Source organism: Ovis aries, chromosome 2 (assembly GCF_016772045.2).
Source record: "Ovis aries strain OAR_USU_Benz2616 breed Rambouillet chromosome 2, ARS-UI_Ramb_v3.0, whole genome shotgun sequence".
Taxonomy (NCBI): domain Eukaryota; kingdom Metazoa; phylum Chordata; class Mammalia; order Artiodactyla; family Bovidae; genus Ovis; species Ovis aries.
Genome location: NC_056055.1, coordinates 55,293,665 through 55,306,630, shown reverse-complemented (window position 1 = coordinate 55,306,630; position 12,966 = coordinate 55,293,665). Strand labels below are relative to the sequence as shown.

At 40.5% G+C, this 12,966-nt stretch overlaps 1 protein-coding gene across 3 annotated transcripts in view; it reads right to left on the bottom strand.

Annotated features, from left to right (window-relative positions):
* The window catches only part of LOC101110740 (transducin-like enhancer protein 1), a 92,015-nt gene that overhangs the window by 30,337 nt on the left and 48,712 nt on the right, over positions 1 to 12,966 (bottom strand). For all 3 annotated transcript variants that reach the window (XM_027964466.3, XM_027964467.3, XM_060410904.1), the window contains one exon: positions 2,561 to 2,677. In XM_027964466.3, coding sequence (XP_027820267.1) covers positions 2,561 to 2,677 — 117 coding nt within the window. The remainder of the gene's footprint in view (positions 1 to 2,560; positions 2,678 to 12,966) is intronic.

The following is a 12,966-nucleotide window of genomic DNA, read 5'->3' as shown; positions in this document are numbered from 1 at the left end:
CAAAAGGCCTATGCTCTTTAGTGCAGAGTCATACAATGGACATACAAAAAAACAGGTTATCGCAAATGGGCCCAAATTCTCAAAAAGGAGGAGGCCCCGGGGTTTATGATCTACACAGTTCTTATACTGATGTCATTGTCAAATAAGAATACACTAATAATGTCTGAGAAATATCAGTATAAGTACAAACTCACTGACTTTCTGTGGACCCCAAGTCCAGCTAGAAAGATACCCCCAACTCTAAATTCATGTCTTAAATGTTTTATCTAGTCATACCTAAAGTGTTATATGAGGGAGACCCAATTGACTTTCTTTAGTAATGTGTGACTAGATATGCTTTAGTCATAGTTATAAAGGTCCCATGCAATTTACTAGCAATAACAAGAAATTACAGCCAATGAGGAAACCTGGGTAATTTCAAATAAGTCTGTGGAAGAAGTATTTTTTCATGCAATAAAAGAAAAACTTAATACTAAAAAACATTTGCTTTCTCTTAACAAAGCCCACAGAAAATCACAAACGTTTTCAGGTACTAAGAAACCCAGGGTATGGGAATTCGCTGGTCGTCCAGCAGTTAGTACTCCACCCTTTCACTGCAGGGGGCGCGGATTTGATCCCTCGTCAGGGAACTAAGATCCAGATCTGCATGCTGCACAGCGCAGCCAAACGAAACAACAACAATGAAAAACACTGATTAAAAGAAAGGAAGAAAGAAACCCAGGTGACAGTGACAAAATATAAGCTGAAGGGGTTTCCCTTTAGGAAAAAAATGTAGAAAAAAAAAAAGGTTAATGTAATGTACAGACCAACTGGTAAGAAGCAGCAAACAACTCATTTATTTAAAACGGAACTGTGAAGTGAGTGCCTAAGTAATCTGAAATGTAAATGTTAGCTTTGTATCGGATCATCCCCCAAATATAAACCTTCACAGTACAGTACATATCTGCCATCAAACATCTAAGGTCTGAGTCCTTTGCTCTACATTCTCCATCCTCATCTCCATACAATGCCCTCAACTACCAATACAACTAGACACAGCTAATAGCAGCAGGTTACGAAAAAGTCATGTAGAGCCATGGAGTCTACATCACTCGCTATTAAATAATTCATCCACACGAGCCTTGCACAGAGCAACTTGGAACTGTATCATTGGCAAGTGTGCAAATTTTGGTATGTCATGCTGATGAACAATCAATGTCATATATTAAAGTATCTGTGTGCAACACAAGTTCTGGGCAAAAGATAAGGGGCAAATACATACTAAAAAGGCTTGGGCTGGGGTGGGGAGATCAACAATTTGGGTTCTTACAGTATTATTATGGAACAAAGTAGGTACCAATATTCTGTGGCAAAACATCCAGTCCTAGGCTCTTGCTTTGGGAATCCTAGCATGGTTATCAAGAGCATGGATTCTAGAGTCAGACTGTCTCCAGGATCTGCTACTAATTCCGGCCTTGGGCCAATCACTTAAAAGCTCTGTGCTGCCATTCCTTTATCTATGAAATGGAGGGAGGGTACCAAATATACAGGGTGGTTTTGAGAGGTAAGTGAAACAAGCCACATAGAAGGATACAGTACCTGGCACTACCTTGAGGTGCTCCTCAAGAACTGTTACCCATTTCTAAATACTATACTAGCCCTCAGCTTGTGCCAGCTAGCTGGAGACAGAGGTCCAGCGGGGAAACCTCTGCACAGCAGCCAGCTGGAGGTGGACACGTTCTCCTCCAGGGGCAACCGGGAAACGCTTAATTCACCCTCTACTCTCACTGCTTCTGAGAATGTGTCCATCCTGAAATAGAAACTCACGGACACACAAGGAAATGACAAGGCATCTGTCAGATGCAATGTTTATGACCCTGAGACCACAGTCAATGGCCATTTGGCTTGGTTTACTCTCCTCACGAATGTGGTTTTAGCCAGATCTGAATCAAGAGTCCTCACATCGAGCTGTGTGGTCTCATCTGCAGGGTTTGAACAAGATGCCCCCAGTGTTTCTTCCATGTTTACCACGGACTTTTATCACTGCACCGCTCGCTGTAGCAGAGGACAGACTCTGACTTAAGACCTAATTTGGACGTGAATCTATTAACACAATGGCATCCAAAAAGGCAGCTGATGACATCAAATTCTTATCCTCATTATTTTAGCACGACAGGGTACCAAATTTTGCAAGGCCTGGGACAAAATTAAAACACAGGCCCTGGCTCAAAAATTGAGCATTTAAAGATGGTGGAGAGCAGAGGATGAAACTAAGGGTGAGACAGGTTCCTTATAAGAGCAGGGCCAGTGCAGCTGGCTCAGACCACACACCATGAAGCTAGTCCTACATTTCTGTATCCTCTCTTAGGAATAACTGCAGTAGAAAGCCCCAAATTTAACACTGAGCCTAGAAGATACACAATTTACAGCTCGAGAGGGAAATAATATCCTACAATGTAAGAATCTATCCTCTTGATACATTATTTTAAAATATGTGAAATTATCAGATCTTTTATAGACTCACTTAAAAGGTGAGCAAGAAGACAAACAAAATATTATTTCAAGCCCTTTATTTACTTACATAGTGGCTGGAGTCCTTATCGTCCACCTTTCTTTTTTTGATGTCATTAGAAAACTCGGGCCCATTTCTGCGTTTATCTGTGGCTCTTAAACTGTCTGGGACCAAGAGGGAATTACTCTGAAAGACCAAAAAAAAAAAAAAACAACAAATCAATCAAAGATTTCTTCCCAAGTCTCTCTGCACACATGAAAACCCAACCTGGATGTGACAGCCGATTTGGAAAGGTGATACCTACACAGCCTTTCATTCCATTTAATTCTTCTCATCAGAAGACGTAGATGGCAAACATTTATAGAGATTTAAGCACTTAAAAGGGAGACCCTGATTATGCAATCAAGCCATCCAAAGCCTCGTGGATCCTTCTGGCCCTACTCACTTAAAATGCTCCTCTGTTCTGTTTGTTCTTAAGAGAAATGGGAGCCTGCTGTTTATACGTGGATGTGTTTTTATTCTTTCCCACTGAGACTCCCTGGTCTGGAATACGAATGGTCTATGAGCAAAACCTGAGATCACTCTATTAGACGTATTCTGTCACTGTAAGAGTCAAAGTGGGCCTTTCTAAAAAGACACAAAGAGAGCGGGTGGGATTAACAGCATGCTTTCCTAAAAGGCAAATCACATTTTCCACAGTCACAATGAAGGAACTCTTTTGAATTCTTTTAATTTATTGTTGAAAATAAGATTTGGTGTTCCTTGCCAAGAGCACTGAAATTTAAGACCCAAAGCAGGAATTGCAGCCAGTGAATCTTCAACAGCAAGGCCAGCTCCCACACACAAAAGCAGGAACAGGGACTAATCTTTTCCACAAACCACACAGGATACCTTCCTTCACATGTGCTGAGTATGAACTGCTGACCCAAAGAAAACAGGCATTTTAGATATTTGAGGGTCACATGACATGATCTGACATCCCTTCAACTCCCATCTCCCCTTGGGCTAAAGCATCAGAACATGTTACAATGAGTTCTTTTAAGTGTGGGATTAGCATATGCAAGAGGGCAATTTGTTCAGTGATGTGTTACTGCCTTGAACAATGCGGAACTGGCCATGCAAAAACTTCCTTTCTCAAAGCCCAGATAACCCGTTTCTGAAAGATGCTGGAGAACTCAGTCTGCGGCCAACAAACAGTGATGCTACCTTTCTAGGCTGCAATTTAAAATACAAAGGAGCTTGGGAAAACCTTGAAGTAAGACCACCTCTAATACAATAAAGTACCAGGAGCAAATCTTTAAATAAAGGTCCATTTTTAGAGGCCCTGGATGGGTCTTCTGTCCTAACCAGCCCAAGGAAATTAGCCAGGTGGCTTGCTCTCAAACCGCCCTCCTTCCGTGCCCTGTGAAAACTGGGGACCCCACCATGGGAACATTCTCAGCTCAACCACACTCAGGAGGAAATCAAAAGGCATGCTGAAGCCCCTCTGCCCACTTCAGAGGCTGCCTCTGAAGCAGCTGAGCTTTCATTCATGACCGTTCAAGCTCCACAAATGCCGGGAGGCTTACATAAAAGCAGTGGTAGGAACCAACACAATTCAATATAGAGAAGCTCAGAATAATGTCTCGAGCACAGTGTGGGGCTGAAAGGTGAGCTGGCTGGATCCCTGAACTAATTACCTTGGCAAACGTCTGCTAAAAACTAACCCCTCTGACCCAGACCCACTGCCTGACAGGACGCAGGAGACTTAACAGAACTCCTGTGAAGTGCTAACACACACACTGGGGAGGGGAGCAGCAGCTTGTGCTCAGTGGAAAAAGTGTCCAAACACGCTTGTCTGTGTTCTAGATTATATCAGCCCCCAAGTCTCTTCCTCCAGACTCAGACCAGAAGCAGTGAGGGCCAGGCTGCATCATTCTCAACCTGACATCTACCCATGCGCCCAGCAGAACACAGCAGTGTTGGTGTCCACTGGCAATTTTAAAGTCTCTCTCTCCAGGGTCTCCTGAGCAGCTCTCCTGCTATAACTAGCACTGGGCATCCAAACCACTCAGCTACTCAAAGACAGCTTTCCAATGATCTGATTTTTTTTCTAACGTCAAATGGGACTGTGATCACAAAAGTAAACGACGTGCCTTCTAGGAACAACGCAATTTTTGCTAGGAACAATAACATTCCTCTGGCTGGACCCTGGCGAGCTGTGAGGCTTCTGCATCTCCATGTCAGAAGTGAAATTCTCATTCCTGTTTGAGCAGCTTAAGTGAGGCCTATAATCTGAATGAGTTCTGCAAAGCTCTGAGAGTACTTCTAAATTTAGATGGGGTTGGTAATTAGCACTCCTGCTTATCTGAAAATTGGCTCCATTCAGATGGAAGATTGAGACAAGTTACGAAATGAAATGTCTCATCATACCTTTGATGGTATAAAATTGATTCAAAACACGGCAGCAAGGAGTGTGGGCTGGAGAGGCCCGGGACAGCCACAGTCTGGAGTCAGCAGGTGCCTGGCCCACGCTGCAGCCCCACCTGTGACAAACCACTTTCTTGTGGTTCCCATGTGCCCTGTTTGCTGTGATTGTCCCCAGCATCTTCCAGCCCTGACACTGCTTTCATTGTTGTTGTTGACTTAAGCAAATAGTTCCAGCCTAATGAACTTCAATTCACCGTTGGCAGCAACAGTTTTGCTTAACTACTGCCTAGGTGACCTTCATCTTTCACAAGTCCCTCATTTGATCCTCAGAACCCACAAGTGACCACATGGGTAGTGCTGGATGTCTCCTGATACCGTAAGTCTTCTTCCCTTGGGCTATGTTTTGTTCTCACACATGGTCTTATGTTCCTCAGGGCTCAGCAGCAGAATAGTCATTCTGATGGCTGTTCTGAGACATTTTACACACATTTTAAGAATGAAGAGACTATACCTGGGTGCTGACTGAATACCCTTTGGGTCCTTCAAAATTTACGGTTCCATTTTGATTTGTTAGATTTGAAAGAGGACAAGACAGAATCATATTTAACATTAAAATTTAATATTCAACTAACATTTAAGAAGAGCCTGTTTGTAAAAGAATAAAACTGAGGTTGCTTCAAGTTACTGAGAAAGTCATGCATTCTGAACACAGAAGACAGTTAGGACCAAACCTCTGATGAGGCTAAAGCAACCTTAAAACATATTCATTGTCTTTATCCCCCTTGTTTTATCTAGAGGATGTCCAGAAGGCGAGGTGATTTTCCTGAAGTCAAGAAGCTTCTGTCCATTAAGTCCAAGTGTTGCACTCCCAAAAGAGTGATTTTTAAACTCAGTTTATGTACACTGAATACTTGTACCCAAATACTTAACCCCTCACAAATACCTCTCACTTAAAAGTCATATTGGCTCTTTAACCTAGTGAGCCTAAAATTCTAATATGATATAATAACTACTAATGCATGCTTTCTTGGATTTCCCCCACCTCCTAAACACAGATACATCTTGCCTTACTTGGTACATGCCCACCGTAACAAAACTGTGAACATATCAAACACGAAAAACATTTTACAGCTTACTTTTAAATGACCTGAAAACAATCCCAAATTCCTGGCTTTCCACTCACGATTCCTGCCATTTATAACCCAAGAATCACACTAAAAAAACACCCCAGCAGAGAGCAACAAAATAGCCCAGGTATCCACAGCCCCAGTTTCATGCCCCATCAATTATTGCCAACAGTGGTTCCATATACCTATTTACTGCTTCTCCCTCTAGAGTCTGTATTTTGAAAGGTATTTATCTTCCAAACAGCATTCAGCAAGTAAAATTCACTTTTCAAATATTTATTTGCCAAATAAATATTTAATTGTGAATTAGAGTTTTTTAATCAACATGAAAACTAGTGTTACAACACTGAATGATAGACTCTAATTCTAGCCAAGAAACTTGATGTTTTATTTCACCTTGCAGCTGGTAAAATTTAATTATCTGCCAGAATTTTTCAAACACTGTAATTACTGAGCAGACTTCTACTACAAATGTTCCGAGAGCTGGGATTTCCAGACTTTATATAAGTTTTCGTTTGTTTAAAATTTTCTTAAGAACCAAACAAAATCATCTTATTTACCTTATGTCTTCCCTACAAGAACTCAAAAATAGAAGTTTCATACAGCTCATGGGGGATATTACAAATCTGAGCAAATCAAGATCTAAAAACACACTGTTTTCAAAATAAGCTAAAATTTGAAAGCCGTGATGGTTTTCGGCACCTTTCAAGTTACACACACTGGTGGGAACAGAGCCAAGTAAAACCATAAAGGGACAGGCAGATGAAACAAGTCTCTAAAGAAAACAAGATCCCCCTGGAATGTTCAGCCCAGAGACAGTGTCTAAAAGACCCGTTATCCCAACTGGCATGCTTTTCTCTCCATCTATATAAAGAGTATTCGTGAAATGATTAGATGAGGTCTAAGAACAGAGAAAAGGTGTGAACCACAAGAAGGGACCCATCTCTTCTAAATCTGAAATATTTGAGAGCCTAAAACCTGACTGGGCATGTGAACTGATAACAGGTGAGTTGTTCACTATGGTTACTCTGTGCTTCCTGAGAGTCCTTTCTTGCACTAACAGTGATGTAATGGTTAAGAACAGAAACGAGAGTGAGCAAAAAAGCTACCCAGAGAGCATAGGAAGCCTTCGAATGTTATAACTTGTGGTCAGATTCAGAGCACAATTTCCCAAATAGGGGAACATGTTGCATAAAAACACACCAGAATCATTCCCTGCTCAAGAAGAGTGGGCCCAGGTTAACTAGAGAGTTGGTGGTATTTGAACTAGTGGGTAGAAGTGGACAATGTAATCTCTTAGAGTAAAAATAAAATCCAGACATGTAAGTAACAAACCGTACCTTCCTACTTACAATTTAAATTTAGAAGAATCTTTTGAATTTCAGAGCATTCAGTCGACTCAGAAGAAAATGTCAAGATTTGGACTTTGTGTTACCTTTATTCTGACCATTCTGGAAAATGTTTCTATTTCATGCTCTGAACACCCACCTACTCAAGACCAACATAGAGAGACTTAGCGACTTTAATATCAATAATAAACAGTCTTTATAGTCGTATTCCAATAATTTTACTTTTCTTGGGCAATTTAACAAGAATGGCTGTGCATGTATACTGAGGTATTTTGGAAGGTAAACTCCAGGTATATGAAAGAGAGCTGGTTTACACTGTTAGTATTGCCAGAACACTTTATAAGAGCATTCACGTCTCCTTCATCTACTCTGAGACCTCAAAGCAATTCTTTCGCCAACCAAATCGAAAGCTTGAAGCCACCAGCAGCAAATATGAAAGGAAGACCCGCTCATGGAGACAGCAAAAGCTAGACAGGTTTCCCTAATGTGAAAATAATGCACATTATTCAAATGGATTTCTTTAGCTGCCATGCTGATTCCCCTTGGGAACAGTCTCCTCCTCACAGGAAAAGTGTTTGTGTCAGAGGTACAGATTGGAAACTCATGACACCTCATTTATCCTCAGTTACACTAAGGCAGTGGGAACCTAATTTGCTAGCACACTCTACGGTGACAATTAACTTCTCAGTGAACATTAAAACAATTAGGTAACGACACACCCCATCACATCTGTGCGCCGCCTCATCCACACCTGGCACCAATTAAGCCATCACTCTGTGCGTACTTTGTGCTGCGGTCCAGTTGGTCATTCACGCCTTCTGTGACAAGTGCACTTTTAACCTGTAAAACTAACAGAATCCCCACTTGTCAATGGCAAAAAGTGGAAGCAAACGGAGATGTGTGGAAATGTAGAAAACATGTCTCGGAAGATTGGCTGTGAACCAGGTCTGAAGGGTAAACATCTATTTTTCACATGGTTTGAAGGCAAAATATGGGGAGAACAATAAAAACAAAACAAAACAAAACATGTTCCTGCACCTACATTTGGGAACTCAGCACTGTTGGATGCAGATGGGTGACTCGAGAGGATGCCCAAGATAAAAGAGCTATAGACACACACCCAGTGACATCTGGGCTGGAAGAAGTGCTAAACCACGAATACCTTCAGCATCACTCTCTATGTCCACAGTTTGCTTTTCCACCTCCTTCTCCAGGTAAAACAAAACGTTTTCAATAAAAACTATGGAGCTGAAAAGAAACATAACTCCTTAAGAATAATCTAAATGACCTCATAACACCTTTATTCCCTTCATCAGGACCTTGGTCACAGCAAAAATCAAGCTCTATTTCAAACCTTTTCTAGAAGCATGTTTGTAAAGTGCTCTTAGGTGCTACTGCCCCTGTTCATTTGCCAGCCCCTGGTGAGAAGCTTCTACTGCAAAGAAAAAGGTCCTGAAACTAGAAAGCAATGGGTCAGGACTGGACCATGGTATCTGATATCTGATGGCACTTACACCCATCTCTCCTCATTGGAAAGATGCAGACAGTTTGCTGTACTGTGTTAGGAGGGGATGTTGAAAATGATGAGCAGACACCTCACCTGGCACAGGAACACACCATTCCCAACAAGCAAGAAATCGCCAGGGTCCTCCTTCCCTTGGGGGTTCACCCTTCTCACAGCAGTGATGCTGGGTTTCCCAGAGGATCTATTGTATTTTTTTAAGTACAGAGTTTTAAGTTCTACCAAAAGAAAAATCTACTGAGGACACTGCTTCAGAAAATTTAAGTTGTTTCCTACTGTGCCTTAAATATAGAGATTTCAGGTAATTCATCTTAGTTTTATCCTTTATCTCCACACAATTCCTTGGCATAGGCCAAGATAAAGTCATCAATGTTTAGGTGAAAACACCTCCTCTGAGCCCCCATTTACCTTTGATGAATTCCAGCATCATTCAACTGATCAAGCTCCTAAGAGACTGGGGTGTGTTTTGTGATGCTGACACACAGAAAAACATCAGGACCAGCCGCTCAGTCAAGTGGGCCCTCATCGCCACAGAAGCCTCACACAATGTGTGAAAAGGAAAGGAAACCACAAGCAACTATGCTGAAGGTGACCAACGACGTTTCCTGTTGTCTGGCTCCCCTGCAGGTAGATACAGGGAGGACCTTCCTAAAGGCCTGCAATGGCATGTCTGATGACTTCCCATTTGTGGGTCCTAAACCCTCACCCTGCAGGCAGCCACCATTGCCATTTTACAGATGAGATAAGAAGGTCCAAAAGGATGAGGAATACTGCCTGTGCAGCCAGAATTCCACTGGGTCCGCCTTAGTCTAAAACCTACCTTCTTTCTATCACTGCTCCTTTCCCTCCCACACACCCCGACACTGCCATGGCCATAAAAAGCCACAAGACGACAATGTGACATTCACAAAAATAAAATTTCAGAAATAGGCCAAGAGTGAAGTACTTCCCAAAGCAAGCCTCACCGTTTATTCCCTTTGCCCTCTATTCTGCACAGTGTCATTTCAGAAAAAGGGAAGGGGTGGGTGGTCCAGAACTAGGATCTGGTCCTGCCTCTGCCAATTAACTAGTCATGTACAACAGCTAGAGAAGAGAAAAATAAAGACACCTTCTTAACATCCAGTGATGGTTGTCATAACCACTTCTTTAAGTTCTAAATGTGAATGTGACAACTGTAGAAATCAGTTGCAGGAGTGGTAATGGAGTCCCTCAGAAAGACGATCCATATGAACAGAAGCACCCAACCTCCCTGTGCTTTGTGTCTGAGAAAATGATGTGTGCTAAGTACATTCTGTCATGTTCAACTCTTTGTGACCCCACGGACTGTAGCCTGCCAGGTTCCTCTGTCCATGGGATTCTTCAGGCTAGAATACTGGAGTGGGTTGCCGTGCCCTCCTCCAGGAAATCTTCCGGACCCAGGGACTGGACTGGATCGCTTATGTTTCCTGCAAGTGGATTCTTTACCACTAGTACCACCTAGGAAGAAAATGATAGTGATGCACTATTCTGACCTAAAGAAGGTGAAAAGTACTTAAGACTTTTCAGAGCCAGGAACGCCCCTTGGAGAATTTAACGGGAGTTATGATCTTTTCCCAGCATTATATAAGAGCACTCACTCACAGTACTCTACATACAATCTTAGGGGTATTCAAGGGCCTTCTGAAGTCCACTCAGGAACCTGCCTAAGTTTACAAACCGTCCCATTCTAGAGTCTCTCCCAGACAGCCTGCTCTAGTCTCCTCCCTTTTCTAGATGTTCCAAATAATGATCACACGAGTGAGGTATTTCAGTGCTTTTCATTCAACATATAATTTGACTCTGACATCACAAGACATCACTGTAAAATGGCAGCAAGTATACACAGTGCTCTCAGTCAGTGCTTGGCACATAGTAAATGGTCAGTAAATATTTGTTAAATGAATGAGTACTTAAAGAAACATCCTATCACATTTTTTTAAAAGCCATACAGCTCCTTGTCAATTCTCTAACTCCAGGTCTTTCAAGCAGACGTAATTTAAAGCCAAAATGAATTTGGTGCAATTCATCTTTAAATTAACTTGAGTATCTAAATTTTATTACTCTTGAAGAAATAAAGGCTTTTGTTAGGTCATTTCTTTGCTCAGTAGTAGCACTCTAATAAATAGGCTTACGTTTAAAAAAAAAAAAAAAAAGGGTTTGTGAATTAGAAAAACAGTAGTCAAATCTTAATTTAAAATCAACAGCCAAACAGCAAATTACACCTCTCTTAAGTTACTAGCTTTACCACTCATCCCTTTCAGAAATGAGAAACTTAAAAATTGTGTCCTCTCTGCTCTTAGCTCTTTCCTTTCCTGGGTTTTACATAAAACAGGTTACATTATAGGTCATTTGTTTTCCCACCATAACACCTTCAACTAGCAAATGGAATAGTTTAGACTCAGAGATAACAATACATACACACTCAATAGTTCCCTCTGGATCTATTGAAGTCCTTGATTTTTGCACTGGATATAAGAAATATCTGTTCAACATAGAAAGAAGAGTAGGAAAAAAATAAAACTATATGCCAGCCTAGAATTTCTCAGAACTCCTTGGTCTTATTTACGGCAGAGGTTCTCAAGAGTTTGGTCCAAGGACCTCAAGGGTGTCTCTTTGCAGGCAGATTTTAATACTTAAACCAAAACAATATATGGCAACAAACAGAAGGCAAAAAACTGACAAGAACTCAGCTATCCCAGGCATTAAACACATTTGCAAATGTGCAAAAAAACAAAGCCACTCTTTCCACTCTAATTTTTAATTTTGGAAATTAGTTATTTTTCACTAAAAATGTTATTTAACACAATTAAGTAACTCTTTATCTGTTTAAAAATCTGCTTTATTTCTAACCCAGAGACTTTTCAAAATATATGACATACATAAGCAAAAGTTCTCTGGGGCCAACAATTTCTGTAAGTATATGAAGGTTCTGAGACTAAGAGGTGTGAAAATCACTGCCCTAGATAGCCACTGCTCTTAAACACTCATTGAGTGAAAAAACAAAACAAAACACCTGTATAATCAATTGAGTTTATCTGCCAAGTAAAATTCAACTTCATAATTCAAACCACTTTATTAAATAGTTAAGTATTATAATATTTTAGGTGTTAATAGTACACATCATCTCATTCTGAGTCTCATATTTAACTTTACATAAAGTTTGAAGAGAGTTAGTTAATTTTACATAACTGCAGCAAAATCCCACATATATAGACAGTGAACAATTTAATTCCTCTCTACAGACTGAACTAAATGTTTAGGTTATAAATTAGTCTAGTTTCTCCATCTTATACAATCATTACCATGAGTTTTCTATAATAATTATGCAGGAAACTCAGTATATATACTTCTGAAAATGTTGAAATTATACTTAAGACTTGACAAAAGTTTGGTGTAAAAAAGGAGACATGCAAATAACACATTAAGTAACCATGTATTGTATATTATTTTATAGATTGGTTTATGCAATGTATCTACCACATTTGGACTTGAAAGTTCACTGACTGCTAACTCAATATGGACTTACTAATAACTAAACTAGCTGGACTTAAAAACAATCCACAGCTGCCTGAAACTGAAGAACTATTTTGTACTTCTTTAAGGGTACAACTTTCCCATAAATCAAAAGTTAGTTCCTCTATAAATCAGTTTACTTAGGTCTGTACTTTGGGAGTAGGTGATTTTATTCCCTAGCTCTAATTTTTTCTCCCCTCTTTTTTCTTCCTAATATTTTGAACAAGAATTTCATAACCAGCTACCTCATCCTTTCACCATTATCTATTCCCCTAATATACTCTGACACATAAGTATACCAAGCTCAGTCCCAAAGAAAATTTTGAAAACAGTTACTATTCCACACAGAAGGTGGAGGGAGGGGGGATCTAAACTTTTCAAACTGAAAAAAACTACATATCTTCCCCCCAAACTCATAAGAAAGTATCAGAGTGATTCAAAAGTTCAGTATCCCATTTTTAAACCATATTTAGATTGAAGATTGTCAAAATACTGCCATGTTCAGAAAGAAAAAAGGAAGGAGGAAAGGGGCAAAAA